This window comes from Malurus melanocephalus, unplaced genomic scaffold (assembly GCF_030028575.1).
Source record: "Malurus melanocephalus ecotype Western Australia unplaced genomic scaffold, MMel_1.1 scaffold_62, whole genome shotgun sequence".
Classification (NCBI taxonomy): Eukaryota; Metazoa; Chordata; class Aves; order Passeriformes; family Maluridae; genus Malurus; species Malurus melanocephalus.
In genome coordinates, this window is record NW_026623294.1 from 602,502 (window position 1) to 622,674 (window position 20,173).

The 20,173-nt window shown below is 37.9% G+C and overlaps 1 protein-coding gene across 1 annotated transcript in view; it reads left to right on the forward strand.

Annotated features, from left to right (window-relative positions):
* Positions 1 to 20,173, forward strand: part of CPQ (carboxypeptidase Q) — a 143,442-nt gene that overhangs the window by 28,839 nt on the left and 94,430 nt on the right. Inside the window, exon 3 of the mRNA XM_057366246.1 lies at positions 466 to 673. Coding sequence (XP_057222229.1) covers positions 466 to 673 — 208 coding nt within the window. The remainder of the gene's footprint in view (positions 1 to 465; positions 674 to 20,173) is intronic.

Genomic DNA, 20,173 nt, shown 5'->3' on the forward strand with positions numbered 1-20,173 from the left:
GGCTTCCAGCTGTCTTACGTTAAGCTAAGTTGTTTAGCAACATATCAAAACATTTCCATGAAAAGATTATTATCTCTTTTTAAAAATTAATCCCATGGGCAGCTTTTGCAAGTKTTTTTGTATTGTGAATTATTACAGTGACACATTAAAGCACATGCAGAGAGCAAAATTCCCCCCATGTATCCTCCTTGCCCTTCAAGTTATGTATTAACAGCACCCTGATAGCATGGTTTACAGAAGTGTGTGCACTTGATCAGGGTGCTATTCCATCCATGTAGTACTGATCCCTGGTGAAGCTAGGGATCTAGAAGGAAGACTATTTCACATAGTCTTCCTTTTCCAGAAAAAAAAAAAATAATGCTGATTTCCCGAGTTCAGCAGAGCCCGTGCTTTTCTATCTGTTGGAAGTGTCCTAAGAGAGCTATAGGAAAACAGTGCTAAAATCTCTGTAATACTCTCTTTCAGGAATTACAGCGGAGGTCATAGTGGTGGCCTCATTTGATGAACTGCACAAAAGAGCTCAGGAGGCCAAGGGAAAGATTGTTGTCTACAATGAACCTTTCATCAGTTATGGTGAAACRGTGCAATACAGGGTACGGGGAGCAGTGGAAGCTGCTAAAGTTGGAGCAGTGGCATCCCTCATTAGATCTATTGCTTCTTTTTCTATTCACAGGTAAGCATTTTTCTCYTTTCTTCCTGTAACTCACATTTCAGTGTTAGCTCACATGTCATTTCTGGGCAGGCATTTTTGTTCTCTGTAACCTAAACATTGCCAGTTATGAGTGGGTGTTTGGTTTTGAAACTATTGGCTTCATAATAGTTCTTTTCCCCTGTGCTTTGTCATTTTTTCAGAATGCCTTAATTTTTTTTTTGTTACTGATCCAAATATTATATAATATTTGTTTTAAAGAACTCCCTGCATTCTCAAGGCTGCCATAAATATTCTGAGAAGAGCCAAAACCAAATGTCTTTGGTGACAACAGGCTGTCAGTGATGATATGAACTGGTCATTYTGTATGTTTGACTAGAATGTGAGTGCACAGTTTTCAATGTGTTGTTCATTTTCCTAGCATGATGCTGACTTGTACTAGATGAAGGAGTAGTCTGCTTTGAACATAATTATTTAGAACACTTTAGCAGCAAGGTTTGTAATTCTCACACCACTTTTTAAATCAGGTATGTGGAAATAATGACTTTTTAAAGAATGTGAATATGTTTTGATTCCTTGGTACATTATTTTTTTATCACATGTGGCATTAGGTTGCTGAAATTATCTATTTTAGTTTTCTGGTTGGTAACAGAATCCCTTTTTTTATCTGGGAGTTTTTCCAACTCTGAAAGCTTACACTTAAAATATTTGTTTATTGTGAAATATCGTGTAAAGCTGACAGATGTACACTGTCCTTTAATACACTATTTTAAAAATCCTACACTGTTACTGGTGACCTGAGTGCCTGCAGTGATTTTTGTRTAGTAGCCTGCTGTCTGTGATGGGACTCCTGGTCAGACAGGCCCAGACAGCAGAGCTGGACTGAGGACTGGAAACAGGACAGGCCCATCTGCCTGCTGACCATCCTGTCCCTGAGCTTCAGCCTGAGCAGGATTGGCAGGGGCATTAAGTGATGCCAGATGCAAAGCTTGACTGCTTTAACTGTAGAATTGTGTTCATAAAATCATTTACATAAGGCAGTATGGATGACACGCAGTTTGTACATGAGGTGCTGTATTTTGTAACATTATTTCTTTAGCAAGTGCAGGTTTAGAGCAATACAGATTGTTTATTCCTCCTGCTAGCTGCCCAGTAACTCTTTACTCACAGAGGAGTCATTGGCAGTAGCTAATCTGTCCCTGAATGTGTGCCACAACATAACCTTGACTTGTGTTCTGTTTAGGTAACAYCTTGGTTTCTTTTTGATCTCTGCTCCTAGATTTTCTTTCTGCAGAAGTCTAGGTAGGTAGGTTGAAAGGGTGATAGAGCTTTGGGTCTTGCTTGAGGCTGGAACTGGAAAGTGGCTTAGGAGGCATTTGGAAGCATGCTTGATTCCACTTCAAAGAGAACATGAGTGGTCACACTTCAGAAATATGAGAAGTGTGCAAGCTTTCCCATTTGTAATGCTTCAGAGAATCAGAGAGGCCAGTAAAGCCAACTGTAACTGTATTGGAACACATKCAGAGAGCAGCTCAGCTGACCCTGTAGTTGCTTGGTAGCATTTTTATATGCTTTCCTGGTTTCAATTTTGGTACAGTTCATTTTCTTCTTAACAGCTGGTACAGTGCTGGGGTTTGGATTCAGCATGAGAATAACATTGATAACACACTGATGGTTTGGTAGATGCTAAGCAGGGCTTAGCTTAAGTCAAGGACTTTCCAGTGTCTCATRCTCTGTGAATGAGGAGCTGCACAAGAAGCTGGGAAGCTGGAAGCCAGGACAGCATATCCAAACTGGCCAAAGAGATGTTCCACACCATAGGATGTCATGTTCAGTACAAAAAATGGGGGGTGGGAGAAGGGGGCTTGGCTGGAAGGGGCCAACCACTTCTTGGGAACATCAGTCAGAGGACATCAGGTGGTGAGCAATTGGATTTCGTATCACTTGTTTTTCTTGGGGTTCAGTGATTTGTTGTTGTTGGGATGGTGTAATTAAAATTATAGTTTTTATTACAATATTTTACTCTATTTCCCCCCACTATTTAACTGTTTTTACCTCAACYCATGAGCTTTTCTATTTCTTTTTCYGGGTTTTCTTCCCATCACACTTGGGGACATAATGAGTGAGCASCTATATGGCACTAAGTTGCCAGCTGGGGTTGAACTATAAAAATGCTCCACATTCACCTAAAAAATTCAAAATTACCTGTTAAAAATGCTTTCTGAAGTRTGAAGCACTTGAATTCAGATACTCTCTGAACTATTATTAGTGTATTTCTTGGTGTCCAACAAATGTGATATTTACAAAATATTTTCTAATACTAAGAATTTTCTAATTARGCTCATAATAATGAACAGATAGTGGGATGTGTTTCAGAAACAGTTTTACAAAAATGATATGGTTTCAGAATAGCCTTATTTGATAACATCAAAGAATATTGCAATCTACGGTGTGTTGATTTTCTGAAAACCAGATGATCTGTCCTGTCCTTAGTTACAGTGCTGGGCAGAACTGTTCAGCTTAAAGTGATGTATCTGGTACTGGCATTACAGCCATTTCAAAATTGAATAAAAGTAGGTGCCAAATGAATATTTATTTAGAAGTATTGAATTCTTAATTGATACTGGGAGCAGAGGTGTCATTCCCAAAAGCAATTTCAAATTTAGAAGCGGCCATGAWGCATTTTTTCACTAAATATATTTCTTGTACTCTGTTCATTTACCTTCATTTTAGAGKTTTTTTGGTTGTGGAATGGATTGGTCAATGTTTTTTTATAAAACAGAAGGTAGTCGGGTCATTACAATCAGTAATGACTAGATCTGTTTCTCTTATTTTTAAAAAAACAGGTATTGGTGTAGAGAGGATGGATTTTCTTATCTCCATCCATTCTCCTATGTTTTTTCCAATATCACCAGCTGTGTGTCTTCTGTCTGTCCTACCAGTGTGCTGTTCTGTTTGGACTGTGTGCTGGAAGTGGTGCTTCTTATCAGTCGGTGTTTGGGACGTTGTTTGTTCAGGTCACTTGCCTTTTAGATTGACTGACAGGAAATAACTGCATTGCTGCAGGGAGTAGTGCGTTAGAAGGGTGACAGATGAAAGGTAAAAAGCTAATAAAAGGTTTCTAAAYGTTGTAAAAGTAAGTCTTGCATTCTTGCAATTTGTATGCTGCTGAATTGTTGATCAGAGCCTTTATTTCTTTGGCCAGTGTGTTTACATGTTCACTGATAATATGAATAAATGATAGTGGGATTATGGAGTTTTCCAAAATGTCCTGGAAACATCTTAGAAGAAAGTATCCTCCTTTTCACACTGGGCTGTCCCACTTTCAGGTAAATGAAAAGTGGAATTTCACAATTTTGGTAGATGTTTTCTTTTGTTTTATTTCTTGGAGGATTCTGCTTGTTTGTTTTTCAAATTTTTCAACCCTCTTTCAACAAGGGGCTGCTTCTTAAATTACTCTATTTGTTGTAACTATGTAAGCCACTTTGTGGTATGATTCTAGGTGATCTTGCAGTGTGAATAATATCATTTGGTTAAAACTAGGTACTTCCTAGTAGATTAACATCCTAGGCTTATTAGGGCTCATTATTAAAGGTTACTGACAAGGCAGAATTGGTGAAATCACAACATGAATTAAATCACTGTTGTCTTGCTGATAACTTGATGGCTGTTCCTTGTTCCAGAAATGTCAAGTGGCTTCCACCWTGTCAAGGCAAAAAGTGCGAAGGGAATCTTTGACCAGGGTGCAGTTTGTTTTCCTTTAAGGTATGGTAGTATAACTACTATGAAACATCCTGGGGGACTCAAAGCATCCCAACTCTGAAAGAGAGTAAGAAAGGATGAATGTCATTATACTCAGGAAAGCTCATTGATGTGTTTGTAGGACTCATGGCATTTATTGTTGACAGGTATTTGCTGTCAGGTTTCTAGGAGAGGATTAATTTATTTTGGACAACATTGTGAAGTGAATAGGAARTAAAATTAGCAACCACATCTTGCTTGACCTGTGAAGAGATGACAGTAGTTATGTGGTTGGTATTGCAATGTTATGATTTACAGTTGTGTCTCTTGGCATTGTCTGTATCTTGTGTTAGCGTTAAATGATTCTCTTGCTACTTTTTTGATAGCATGTAAGAATGTTTTTTTTTGTTGGTTTTTTTTTTTTTTTATTTTAGGAGAAGGTCACTGTAATTAATAGGTAATTCGTGGAAGGGACACCTTCCACAAGACCAAGTTGCCCAAAGCCACATCCAACCTGGTCTTGAACACCATGAGGGTTGGGGCATCCGCAGCTTTCCTGGGCAGCCCATTCCAGTGTCTCACCACTGTCACAGAGAAGGATTTGTTCCTTTTATCTAACCTAAACCTATTCTCTTTAGGTTTTGTGCAGAAAAGCCACACTGTGAAATGCCAGTGTCCATAAAGGAGACAGAGGAGTCCTGCAATTCTATTCTAAGAAAGGCAGGGAGTCCARAGGGCTGTACGTGGGGTTTCTCTCTCTCTGTTTTAGAGGACACAGCTTCCTTTTATCCTGACTCATGGCCCCATGTTGCCCCCTTCCTTTCCCCATTGGCTGAGRTACRAGGAAGGTGCAGACTTCCCAAACCATCTATCATATGTTCCCCCTTGAACATGTGCTGTGATTTTCCCCCAGCATTAGGAAGTTTGGGCTGTCTGGGTTCTGTGGGTCCATCAGAAGTTCAGACTATCTGCATTCTGCAGTAGATTTTGCACGGACCCATTTCTCCTATTACGCTAAAGTTAACTGTCTCGGTCAAATTGTCTGGGTTCTGTAACAAACTTGGGCAGCTTGATGCTCACAGAGACCCTGAGACCCCTCACAGAGACTCTGAGAGGCCATTACAGAGACCCAGAAGGCATTAACACCCATTTCTCCTGAAGACACCTACAGTCATACTGATTGGTTTTTTCAGACCTAGTCATTCCAGAAGACATTGGCATCCTATTCCTTTTGTCACTTGTGAAGACCTCTACCAATCCAATCTTGTGAAAACACTATCATCCATTTTTCCTATCAGTTTGAAGCCATTCCTCCTTGTCCTATCACTATAGACCCTTATAAAAAGTTTCTCTCCTTCTTTCTTGTAGTTTCCTTTTCCCAGTAACAATTTCTTGAAGCACTGGAAATTTGATTATGAAATATTTAAACATGGATATTTGAGCTAAGGGTAACAGAACTATTTTTAATGAACCTTCTCAAAAACATATATTATTGTAATAATTGAACATTATCTATAATATTTGGCTTTCTGTAGAAATCTGGGTACTTACTTTTTTCTGCTTTAATAGCTTAAATGTGCTGATATTAATGATCTTGTACAAGTTAAAATAATGCATATCCTTACTATTGTGTAAAATAAACTAATAGCTGTTCCCAGTTCATAGTGGATATGTTTTACAGTGAAAATACTCAGTTTACAAGGTATGGTTAAAGTTGAGAAGTAATTTGGATTACCAATCCCATGCTACAACAGGCAGTGTTACTGGAGAAATAGTGATGACTATTTTCTGCTACCATAGGATTGCTTTTTGACGGCAATTATTCTGTTTATTAAATAATCAAAGTGAAATAATGTAGTAAAAATGAAGTGTTTAGCTGCAAGTCTTCTGAAATTATTTGATTGTAATAAACTTGCCATAAATATTGGGGKTTTTTTTTGTTTCCTAGCTATATATTTTTGAAACATTTTGTAAATAAAAAGGTGTCCGTTAGCTATTGAAATGGTCCAGTATTTATTCTGTGGTGAATGTTCTCCTATGAATCTAAGACTTACGGTAAATCCTTCTTTTCTTCAAGAAGCATAGATTAGATAAAGTCATAACACTGCATCTTGTAACAAAAACTCCTTTAAGGGCTCAAGGAAGAAGCAAAATTGAGTGGTTTTCTGAGAACTCAAAGAGGAAGTTCATGAGGATCCTCAGGATAAATGCCAAGAGCCCTATCATTGTGGTTTTTTAGATGCTGTAGAACAATCTCTCCAATAGACAAGAAATTCAACAGGGAACATATTACAAGGCCAAAATAGACCAAGTAGTAGTTTGACACAATCTAGAGACTGTTAACAAGGACACATAGTTGGTCAAGTTCTTTTCATTTTGGACTAAATTCAGCACCTTATATCACCTGGAGTATTTTTCTTCACTTTCTCTTTCTTTCCTCAGTTTACAAGTGGCCAAGACACACCACCCACTTATGAAGCTTCAATAACTCTAATCAAAACTTTGTTSTGGATGAAAGCTGAAGTTGTGAATGGCATAGTGCTGCTCAAGATTTATGACTGAGGTTGCATGCCAGTGTATATGGCACAGGGCTGGTATATCATCTCATGGAATGTGTGTGGATTTGAAAAACATTTCTTTTTCCATTGCATTTCCATTTTGTTAATCTCCCCTTTTTGAAACCTCACTTCATTTATTTTCCCCTACCATGTATAGTCATGTATACCTTTTTGTATATAAATTGTTTTCCTTTGTATTCCTCATTGCTTGCTAGACGGGCCATTCCCTTCTCAATCTTGCTGATGATGTGTGAGCATTTTTCAATTAGTGCCATTTTTCAGCTCTCAGGTGCTAGCACAAGGACTTTTTGCCACATTGCCTTTTCCCAGTGCTTGGTCTGCTGCATATGGTTCAGGCATGAGAATTACTCACTAAGATCTTCCTTTCCCTGAAACTCCATGTCCAAGAAAAGCAAGGGTTTCTTCACATCAATAGTGACAGACAGATTCAGCTTCCTCTTCTTGCTCTGTCATGTTTTCTGAACTCTGGGATGATACAGTAGTTTTACTAAGATTGCTGTGGTTTGACAGAACAAGATATGCTCATTATCATAGTTTCTCAGTGTTATATACTTATTTTTGTGAGTTCAAACAGGGTTGGTTGGTTTAGTTGCTTGGTTTTGGTTTTAATAGCAAAGAGATGCACCTGGCCTTTAAAATCAATATTCTGTCTTTGAAACTGTATCCTGCTATTGTGTTGTGAGCCCCGAAGGCTCCTTTCCTTCCTGTTCTGCTCCTCCTTCCATTATGAATGTCAGTATACCTAATTTTTTGCTACCATCTTAGGAGTCTTCTTGTGACCTGTTGTGCTGTCCATAGAGGGGAAGCAGWGGCATGCTGAGTAGGCAGCATCTTCCATCTGCTTTGCACAGGCTTGGGGAATGCACAAGGCATAAGGGCAGCAGGAAGCTGTGATAATTGTAGATGCAACAGTAGTGATGTAGCATGACTGAAGAAATCAGGAAGTGCCATTGATTATTTGTGAGCACTTTCCAGTTATGGGATTAGATTAGAAACGAGAATTTATCACAAGAAACATCTCAATGAGAGACTGTCCTAAAGCATTATCCTGGGACAATGGGACACAGCAGTACTGTCTCCTGCTCTAATGAGGGTGCAGAAAAGAAGAACTGAACTCTTATTTGGGATCTTACAAGAGGAAATAAAAGCAGCCTATGTTTTTTAAGTCTCTGGGGAGCTYGTGGAAAGATTCTGGTTATGTTTTATAGTGCTGTGCATGTTGTCTTGCTGCCCTTAGAGATACAAATTGGTGGTGTGCTGTAGGGTTTATTTTCTTGCCCTGCACTTAGAGGCTTTCCCTCCAGGATGTCTGTAAATGTTGTTGACTGACAGTTCATTAATTTTTAGTTTGCTTCCTATATTCCCTTAAGGCAAACATGCCAGACTGAATTCTGCAGTGCAGTTTTTGTGTTCACTTCTGGGCAAATCCTAGCTGTCAGAAAGAGAACTTAGAAGTTGTTAAAAGAAATGGAGCCTATGGTTGTAGGAACTGATCGCATTGTACAGTGGGTTCTTGCTATTTRCATGGCAATTAAGGAGTCAACTTTATAATAGTGAGAAATCTGTATATGTTTCTTTAGTCCCAATCTCTCTTTGGCTTTGCGAAACTTTTTCCCTCCTTTTCCTTTGAACTGCATAACTCTGGGGTTTGGTTGGTTTTGATTTTTTTTTTTCCAGCAGATGGGCTTTATGTGACATCTGCAATCTCTGTGTAATTTCGTACACCTGGCRTATTTGTTTTCTTAGAAAGTCAGTCAAATGATGAGACTAACAAGGGCTTTCTCTACCTCCTCCTAGCTTTGACTCCTCCTGTTCATGAATATGTTCATGTAATTGTGAAGACTTTCATCCATTTAGTGTCTAGACATACAAGCAGTGCCCTGTAACTTTGGTAGAGGTAGCTAAAGGGCTCATAAAATCTTTTTTGGTAGACTCTGTTGTCCAGAAAGATGCTGTGAGGGTAAGAGCTGTATTGAAATCCTGGCTTCCTCACCAATAACTTCCCAAAGCAAATCTTTATCAATGTAGTATTCCATTGTTTGGGTTTTTTTTTCCTTGTCTTCTGGAGTAGCCACTCTCCTGACATTATTGAGTCCTACATTTTGTTGGTGGCTAGATGGCCACCCATATCATGGCTGGTTAACTCTGATCTTGTTTCAGTACCAGGAGCACCCATTATTAGGTTTGATAATATTCTGAAGTTATTAAGTTTTATTCCACCTTTGCATTACTGGTTCATGTATATAAAGATGTTGAGTGTATAAAACTGCCAAGGCCTGGGTTTCCTGTACTGGTCTATAAGGAGTTACAGCTGTGCTTGCTGTGGGTTGAGCACCAGGAACTTCAGCAATTTCCTGTGATTTCCTGTTTCTCCCTAATCAGCTCCATCTTTCTCCAGTGCTGCCAACCTCTTCTGAGTCTGTATGAGCTGTGGTGCCTATGAAAACCCCGTTAACAAGTTCAGAACCCTCTGACATTATTGTGATGTCTTGATCTATCAGTTTCAGGCTGGTTTTAATTTTCTCACAATATTTGGTTTTCTTGATTACACCAAGTGTCTCACTAGTGTGTGGTGACCATAAATGTAGAGGATTGAAGGAAAACTGGACAACAAAAAAAGCAGATAAAGATTACAGAGAGGGATTCGAGTACTACAGTGCCAGTGAATTAGTTTCACAATTTTTGTATTTATTTTCAGCTGCTGATAAGATCTGAGAAGTGTGTGGGCTGTTATTTTGTTTTTCTGTAATTCTCTGTGTTTCTTCTGTAGAAGTKCAGTAACTGAGGTCTTTATCTGGAGTGTTCATATCCAGAGCACATGAGCATTTGGTCTTGGACAACTGGAAAAGATTAAATAGTACCAGAATGTTTGTGCCAGAAGGCTACAGAATTGGGCTTAGGGGCGTCCTTAGCCTAATAGTCTCCTTTTTCGTTAAAGAAACAASCAAACAAATTTTTTTTAGAAAGGAGAGTACAGCCTCTTTCTTCATGTATTCTAGGATTACTGAATCCATGAAACAGCTTGTACAGAAATCTACTGTATAGATTCACCTGCCTAGCCAATTTTGTTATTTTCATATGCTTTCCCATTATTTTTGTAGCTTTCCAGTTTTTRTTTCCCACAGAATATTGTTTCTACTTCCTGTATTACTCAAGATACTTTTTCTGAATCTATTCGGCATTATTCTTAATTTGATGATGCTACTGAAATTTATCTACATATTGCAGAACCATTTCAGCTTATAGATATTCAGGAAACATATTTAGGAAATATGTYGTGTCTGCACTAAAGCATCTGAAGTATCCTTTTGAAGGTTTACAGCTGATTTCCAAAAGTGAGCTTTTTGCAGGAACTGGTTTTTGCAAGAACTTAGGCTTATATACAGCATAATATTTTATTTTGCTATATAGCTTTTTACTTTTGTAAAACAAAAAACCAACCAAATATAGGTGCCTATTTTAAAATATATTTGATTGTTAATCAACTGTTAATACCCAGTCTCTGTGGTTAATGCCCCAGGCATGCAGAGGATTTRGAAATGCTAATTCCTCATTTTATTTGCCTTGTTTCCTTAAATGTGTGATTATATGTATATGGTTTATTCAAACATATTACGATTTCTCTTTACAGGAATGCTTGCACTGTTTTTTAGAGAGCAGGGGGCCTCTTGTTTCTACTATTTTCTTCCACTTCCCACAGTTTTACTTGTGGTTTGTCCATATGGTAGGATATTTCTGTGTTATTTCATTAGATGTTGTCTTCCCATAGGATGGCCTTACCCTGCTGTGTTATCTTTACTGTGATGTGTGTCAGATATTTAAGTATGTTTAGCTAGATCTRTTTATGTGATGAAGCCCTTTGTTTATGGCACACACATTTTGACTTTTTTCAGGAAGTCAGAGCCAATTGTTCCACAATTGTTTAGAATTGTTTTCTAAATGTAGGCTGGTGCTGATGGCCAACAGTAATAATGGGTTCTTCTCTATAGAAGCAATGTGTTGTGCCTCAGAAGTGTAACCATTTCAATTACTTTAATCCTTTTCTCCAGGTTTGTTTTCCCCTTCAAATCCAATCAGTCACCTGCGTTTCTCTTATTGTGTCCATCTTGTTGCATCAACTACTAATGCTTTTGTCTTGCCTGCAGGGTAGGGCTAAATGGTGAAAATCCTTCTCCATCTGGTTTATTAAATGAGAGGTGCCAACTCCTGTCTCTGCTCTGCCAGTGATGCCAGYTTTGATTACTTGCCTGTTGTCCTCTCCTTCAGGCACCTTATACTTTCTCTCATTTTGTTTCTATATTTAGGAGGATGGTAGAAACCTAAAGCTGTAACTTYGTTTTCTTATAACTTGGCTTTTTAAATCTGACTTTTGTTCGGTATTCATAGATTGTTTCCATTAGCTGGTTGGGTGACTCRGGTCTGCGACTTCTGCTAAACTGTTTCACCTTGCCTTTATTTCCTGGTCACTATCTGCAGTACTTCTGCATTTGCTGTCTAGTGTGAACTGCAAATACCCTGTGAAACAGAGAGAGGTTGTCTTTTATATGCTTCTGTTCATTGTTATTATTATTATTAAGCAAGATTAAAGTTTTGCTTGCACTTCATGGTTTTTTAATCCATTGCGAATGCAAAAGAAAAACTTCTAAGAATCAGAAAGGAACCACATTATTTCTGWCATATTTGCATTTGGATTTCTTCACATCAGTTTGCTCGTGACTGTGAAGCACACAAAAATTACCTCAAATGTAATGTTTAGCTCTGAAAAATCCAGATTGATTCTAGACATTTGTGCACCGAAGAACAAAAGATACTTTTGTCAGACAAGGGTGAATAATCATGTGAATCAACTGAACCCAGGGATTCTGAAGTTCCATTCATCATCCTGCCTTGTGCCCCTGTGGGATCTTGAGCATCTCACAGTAATATCTCTTTTTCTCTGTTTATAAGCAGTGTTAATATTCTTTGAATGTTAATTTAGGACAACATTTGTACATTGTTTACTGTAGAAGACAATATTAAAAGTCAGCTCTTCTAAACTGTGTTGAAGTAGTCAATAATAGATTCTGCAACAATTTGCCTGTGCCAAAAACAAGTAACCGTTTTATTACCACTTAACAGTGAGTGACTACTGTTGATAAATAATCTATTATATAACCATGGGTCTTATTTATGTTTTTAGTTTGATTGTTAAATTCTGCTAGATTTCGATCTGTGGGAAGGCTCCTTCAAGAGGTGAATGAAAGAGAATATAGTTCATTATGTTGGAATATCATATTTTCAAATGTAAATTTTTAAAAATAATGAGTTGACTGTAACTCAAAGGATTTTAGTTCAATTCAGTAATAACTCCAATAAAGCCACTGAAAAAAGCATGAAGGAGCTGGAATTTCATAAAAGTAAAAGGTTTTTTCTTCGTAAGTTCTTTATCATTGAGAACAACATGAACTATAGAAATCAGGTTCTCAGATTCAAATCTGATTTTGCCAAAAATCTAAGGTTTGGAAAGAATGAATTCACAGCAGAGATATAAGGAGGTTTTAGCTATTGTGTAATCTGTATTGCTTACRCCTCTTCAGGAAGTAGTTTGTGATCCTTCTTTGAGGAAAGTCTGTCTCCCCGTGAGAATCTMTCTGCAGTCTCTATAGAAGGAAAGAAAATTTTCAGGGCTCCCAGTCCGGGGCTCTGAGAAGGCTACAGTTGCTGTTGGGAGGACGTGGGAGTGCCAGAAATTAAATGAAGGGACCAGACAACTTGAATACATGCTCTGTATCTCCCTAAAGGGCATTAGAGGGATCTATGTTTGTGCTTATGCTCAAAGACCTTGAGAAGGGACTCCTCACTGTCCAGATACAGCCAGAATCCTGGGCAGTCGAGTTCATCCAAGGCTGTAACTCCACAAAACTGTGTGGATTTTTTCCCTTCTTCTTTTACTTAGTTTATAACACTGACAATCTAGGAAAACAGAAATGGTGTGCTGTAGTGTCTGAGAGAACTCTAACATTTCAGTCTTGTCAGAAATGCAATGTGAATAGGCAGACCCATGAGAAAACTTCAGCAGCACTACTTGGGATAAAAAGTGCAGCTGCAACCTATGTTTTTAGAATTGTACCTCTTTTTMTGTGCCTAAAATTATGTTACAGTCATGTAAATCTCTTTGTAGTATTTCTCAGGGGCAATCTTTGATGGATTCCTTTAACCCCTTCCCATATAGAATGATATTTTTTATTCCTTGGATATTTTKATATTACTTAATGGAATAGCTTAAGAGTTAGTGAAAGGATGCCAGAATCCAGGCAATTGCAATAAGATGACAAGGAATTGGAAAACACCGTCAGACTTCTAGATGACACTTGTCCATGGAAGTTTCCTGAGAAAGGAAAGGAGAATTCCATTCAGTCTCTAGGGTCTCCCACATAAGGTGTCAGAAAATTTTAGTTTGTTTAGTTTTGGTCCAAATATGTTTGTGGCAGAAATTCTAGCCACAAATGCACTATTATTTCCACCTCCACATGAGTTTTTCAGGAGGACATTACCAAGGTTAACAGGACTTGTGAGCTGGACAGTTRGACTGTCAAGGTTTCAAAAGGATCATCCTAGAAAGATCTGTTTCCCCCCAATTTTTGACAAATCATGAACTTCCAAATTATGAACTTCCAAGGAGAAGTTGTTTTTGTGGCAAAGTTGCTCAAGAGTTCCATAGCTCTGGCAGCAAGGAGTTTTACCWTGTGATTGGCAATGTATCCTGGGTCACATGAACCATCAGCTGTTCATTGCAGGTGAACAGTTCAGTGGTTAGATCACGGATCAAGCTGTCCCCTTAAAACAGGAGTTTTATTAATACCTGTATTAAGACTGTTAAAGTATTAATCAGTGTATGGGCTGCCTTACAAGATTCACCTGCAGGTCAGTGAAATTTTACCTTCATGTAGATGAAACTATTAAAAGCCCACTTTGAGAGCTGGGTGTACAAAGACTTTGCAAACTGCAAGTGATCTTTGTGCTGCACTTACAGAACAATTGCTTTAAACTATGTGATAAATAGTTATGAATTGCACACATTCAGGTTTGTTCTGTGGAATTCAGTATCTGTTTATAGACCAGTTAGATTTGAAACACGTACAATCTCCAGTGAATAATTTAAGTAACTTCTCTATGCTTACACAGAAGTGTAGTACACAGTATTTTACAGGAAGAACTTTTAGCTTGACAGCTGCAAGGTAATTCAGGCCGTGTATATTAGTTTGTAAAACAGTTCTTCTTCTAAAAATGTCATGATGCACTTCTTTCTAAGTAGGTATAATTTTTTTAACAGATTTTCTATTTATATTATTCACGAAGTTATATACATGGTCTCAGTGTTAACATTAATCATTCACATTCAGGAAGATAATTTTCTTGCATGGTGTACTTCAGGGGGTGGGGGAATAACAACTACTTAGCACCTGAACACTGGAAAAAAAATTCCCACTTTTTATTCTGTTACTGTCTTGCAGTGTTGCACTAAGTGGACTTTGATGTTCTCGTGTGTTGAGCCCTAAGGCTGTGGGGTGTGCAAAGGGCTGAGTGCAGATGACTCCTGCATGCTTCTCCTCATGGAGGCTGCCTGAACACCAGTGAGGTGTTCACATGGGTGTTGTGAGCTGCACACATGGGTGAGGAGGAAGGGGGGAAGCCTGTGATCCTTCCTGACAATCCTCTTCTCCTGGAGCTACCAGGGGTGAGCTTGGAGCACTCGCAGCTGTTCACTTTTCTGGTAGTCTGGAATCTCATCATGTCCCTAAACCCATGTCACCTCAACAATTCATCTGATCTGACTGGCTGTGTGCCTGTATCTCTTGGTTCAGGTCCAAAATCATTTGTGCATTTTAATTTCTGTACAGACTGTAAAAGTGATGATCATTATTGCACCAGCCTYCAGCCTGCTACCTTTTTTCCAACGTTTTCCTGAGCAATATGGGTCAACTAATGAAAATGAGATAAAATTATATTGTTTCAGACAGTCTCTCTTCCAGCACAGACTCTTACAGGCACTCTTTGTTAAATATTAAAGGAACCTATAAATTGTAAAACTGGAATTGACAATAATCTTTTCTCTCACATCATCCAGAAGATGATGAAGGAATTGCAGYATCTCCAGGATTAAATGGGAAGAGCACAAACTGTCAATCAGTATGACTATATAGAGTGTGTTAAAGAGCACAACAAATTAGACATCAAAAACAAAACAGTGAGAAAGTGTAGCATTTTGTGAGCAATTTCTCTTTTTCTTTTGGGGAAGGAAAAGAACTTGAATTCTCAATACTTAACTGCTCTCTCAGAAAACCCCTATGTTAATTTCCTTATGGAAATTGCTGTGTACCAGGTGTTCTTCCTGAATGCTCCCAAAGAAACCTGTAGCATGGGAAGATCACCAGAACTTATTCAATCATTCTCTCAACGATAGTTTACACTGGAAATTTTTAATTTTTTTTTCAGCCTTATACTCTTTGTTTCCCAGACACAATTAATTGCCAGGAAAGGAGCTGTTCAGAGGAAATAGGTATCTGCTGGGACAATTTTTATTTAATCTGATGTAGATTATGAAGCTTTTGGGAGAAACCACTACAGTTAACAAATACAGCTGTGAAAAGAACACTCACACTTGGCATAACATTTTAGTGGGCTGTTCAATATTTAGTCATAGTTCACAGGAGTTATGATACTGTAATGAATTTTAAAAATACATTCTGTTCCTAAAAAGAACTTTTCTGCTTACAGTGGATTTCAAGTTCAAGAATGAAAAATGCAGGGAGTCTGCAACTTCAAAGTGACAGGCAAGATCTGCCTGAATTTTGAAAATAAAAGTGTAACATTTATTGGAGAACGAGTTTATCAAATACACTATTAGATAAAGTTGTCTTATCACTTAGGCATTTATATTGCATCCTACATTGCATAAGTGAAATTGCATAATGTGTGAAGTGATAACTGATAACAGACAAATATAATGATCAGGCGAAGTTAAAACAGTTCTTTTCATGTGACGCTACTAAAATTTCTCAGTTGAGAGGAAAAATAAGTGGTACTCCCCTCTGTATTATTTTTACTAACATATTTTTTRTTCACTTTTTTACTTGAACACCGAAAGTATTGGATTGTTTAATAGAACATCAAAAAGGTGTCTATATTCTCTAGAAAGTAGATGTGTGGGAGTGAAAGAAACATTTATGTAGTGAASATGTTTCAGAGTTTCAGTTTTCTTCAGAAAATGTGGTGGCTTACCTGGACAAGTGTCTTGCAGTGACTTTTAGTTTGCTCACTGCTTGAAATTGAATCCAGTCAGTCCCTTTGCTTTCTTCTCATATCCAGTTAGGTTTTAAAATCTCACCTCCTCTTCCGCCCCCTTCTGTTGAGGTTTATGGAAGTGTTTCAGTGGAAATGGTTGTACCCACAAACCAAAGTTTACTAGATTTCTCCATTCCCTCTCTTCTATTTTACTTCTGGGATTTAATCCCATTCTATCTGAGGTGATAATAACTATGTTATTCTACTGTCTAGTTTTTTACTTTTAAAACTTTCCTCTTTAATCCATCCATGTAGTTGCCTTTGATGCTAAGATACTGTTCTGTCTCCTGCTGACTTCAGAGACATGTTCACCCCTCTGTCACTCCCATTCCTACCTGATGGTTTTTTTCTRGACTGCCCCTGTATTGCTGTTGATACCCAAACCTTATTTTTTACACTTTAAGAATGAACTCCATGAGGCTTGGATTACATTGCCACTTATTGAAGGGAGAAGGTATTCCTAAAAGCAGATGTGTTTAAGATAAGTTCAGCTTTTATGGAAGACAGTGTCCAAAGAACACACTGCTCGGAATGGTGTGTTGTGTGGAGAAGGAAGRGAAGAAGAAAAGCACCATTCACATCCCCTGTTCTATTTCTTCTGCCTTCAGATMATTTTGATGTAAGAATTAATGATAATAATGGAAAACATCATTAAATGGAGAAGGTATAAAGAGCAGGTCACTATTCTAACAGCTAGCTCTTARTTTGCTTTTGTATTGCTAACCTTGTGATGCCTTTTGTCTGATTTGCTGCTTTCCAAATAAAGAAAATGAGGGGAGGGGTTCGTTGTTTTGGTTTTTCATTTCTTTTTTGTTTGTTTGTATTTATTTATATCCTTCCTGTAGGCATAAAATGTAACATCTGTTCTCAATGAGGTTTTTAGAATTTGTCCTGTGTGCACACTGGTCTCTGGTGATAGAGGGGGTCACTGAAGATATAAATAAGACTTATGCTCAAGGCTGAGAAGCTAGGAATTCAACAAAAAWATTAAAAACAAAGCCTATGAAGCCAGAATCTTGCAGCTGGTGGCAATTAGGATTGTCAGTGGTGCTCCCTCCAGAAGCCCTCTCCTATAGTACCTATGGTAGCGTGCAGSAGGCAGCTGCATTCTCACAAGGCAGGGATGTGAGCACAGAAGGACAGAGCTTGGTGGTTTGCACTGAACAGGAGGAGGCCAAACAGGTGTATGACTTAAACAGTTCCCTCAAGATGTCAGCTGCTGGAGAGTCATCCTCATCTCTGTAAGATCCAGCAAGTTTCTTTTTCAGTTGAAGAGCAGCTGATGCAAACTTCCATTTCCTACAGATGCTTGGAAAGCTTTTCTACTTTCCCAGCAGTTGGATAGTCCCAGGGTAGAATTCATTGAACTTCATTTGTTCATTTTACTATTCAGGGTTGTTTTCTGTTTCTTGTCTGACAAACTATATCTAATCCATACTATTTTTTAAAAATTCTGTACTTACTGGAGAATTCTCTTGGTGCTTGTGATACTGAATATTGTAATGAAATACAAACATATACATGTAAGTTACATTCTGTAACCTAGGACATATGTCATTATGGGAGAGCTATTATGCTTGTTTGGCAAAACCTAATTTTATTGAGAGCCTAGCACTCACTAGATGCAGTTTTCTAAATGTTAATTTAAATGGAGTCCATGTGGTAACAGAATAATGCTGTGTTGTTCTTCAAAGGGAATTTTCTTTGGTAGGGCCGGTAGCTTCTAGAGGCTTTCTTACACTTCATTACACTTGTGCTGATGCTGCATCATTTAGAGAAATCTGGAAGAGACACTGTGTGGCTGGATTTCAGATATTCAAATCTTGGTAASAGACTACCATTTTATTTAATTCTGTATTTGTGTAGTATTTTTACTCCACAGTTCCTTAAAATTTTCTGTACAGTCTTCATATTGTTTCAACTTATGGTAAACAAACAAATCAAATCCTACAGAGACAATATAAGAAGCAAACAAAACAATAAATCTTGGGACAAATGATGACAGAAATACAAAATCAGGCTGAATTTATTTCTATTTTGTCCAGTGGTTGTAAATGGGAAATAGTCTTGATTTTATTTTTATAGACCTAATTCTTCTGAGAAGATTAACAATACTTTTGACATTCTGACTAATTGCAATTATAGTTTGGCCTCTCTATCCAGATAATGATGAGAATCTTGGAAGAACATGCACAGTTGGAAGTGCACACAAGGGCAACTTGTTTTGTAAGGACTTTGTGGTGCTGGAAAAAGGAATTTACTTGCATGGAGTTCAGGCTTTGCCATGCTGCTCCWGATGCAGAGCAAGTTACAGGAGTGAGGCACTCATGAATAGCAACTCTTTGTAGCTGACCRCCAGAGCAAGAGGTGTAGTTTCCCGTCTCTTTTGCAACAGTGTGTTCCATCACTCCCTTCAAAGTGCAAAGCTTTGTTTGTGAGGGGTTTTTCTGTGGTTTGTAGAATATAGAAGTGAACAAACAAAAGCAGAGTATGAGGAAGATGTAAGCCTGTTACTGAGTTARGGCTGTGATCTTGCTATGGGTATAGCTAGTGATTCATGTAGGAATGTATTTTATGATTTAAGTCAATATTAACAAACTAGCTGATCTGATATAAATTTTTCATTTACACATGGTTCATAGAGTGAAAATTTCACTGGTCCTGTAGAAAATACTTGCAATGTGTTTGTCTGAACGAGCAAACTTAGACAACACTGGCAATACTTAGACAACACTGATTTTTTATTTCCCCACCCTAGATTGCTTTTTGAGGTTGATGTGAAGAATGGCACATTGGAGGTGTGTTTATACACATCTGTAACCTTTTGTATAATCAAGTTTTGATTGGTTGGGGTATTTTTTTTTCCTTTTAGCCATGTTAGAGTTCTTGTAATGTCATGCTTATTCTTCCTTTAGGAGATTGCTATCATTTCCTAAGGCTTCAACTTGAGATCTGTTTTCCATCAGAGCATCCAGTTTAGCTTGAAGCACTGGCTCTTACACAGTTTATTTTTCCTGGGGCATTTTAACTTATCTTAGAGATAAAGGTTGGAAGTGCAGGAACAAAGAAATGAAGCATGCAAGGTCAGCTACTGCAGTAACAAGAGTTAGAACYGACCTGACACTGGCAGCACATCTTTTCATCCACATTTTTTTAGTTTCTCTACATTTGATTGTTTTACTCCAAAGAGAAACCAACTAGCTGGTTTTTTGGGTTTTTTTTTATTCTCCCTTTACACTTCAGTGTAAGATAGAAGCCGGTCTGTTTCTTACTGTCACTTGGCATGTACTTTTAACAGAGAAAATGCACCTTTTTTTTTTTTTACCCTTTTCTCTGCTTTTATTCATACCATGACTCTTCTCTTAAGTACTTTCCAAGATATGAAATCTAGGGATTTAGCAAAAGTGAAACTCAACCACTTTGTTTATCTGAATCTTGAAAGCTGTTGAACAAGAATGCCAGGACTAAATTGCTATGAGTTTGTATTATTATTACTRTGTTTTAAATTAACAGTTTGATTATGGATGTGAGGTGATTCAGTAGATTTAAAATYAAAGCAGGTTCTTTTGTTAAGTAAATAAAAAACAATGGAAGAACTACTTACCGTCTTTTCTGAACACCAAACTATGGTGTTGGACTGAGGGTGTCATATATTAAATGGCCTAATTACCCTGAAAGTTTTTCAGAATTACTTTAGGCTTTGTTGGATGACATTTTTCAGAGAGAGTGTGTGTTTGGAACAGCAGATGCTGACATCAATCCCAAGTGTTAGTGGGAAATGCCAGAGGTGCACCTTKCTTGCCTCTAGGTACCAATGCTGTAAAGTTCAATGCTGGTTCAGAGTCAGGGTTGCTTTGTGACCTCTGTAGCTGGTTTTATG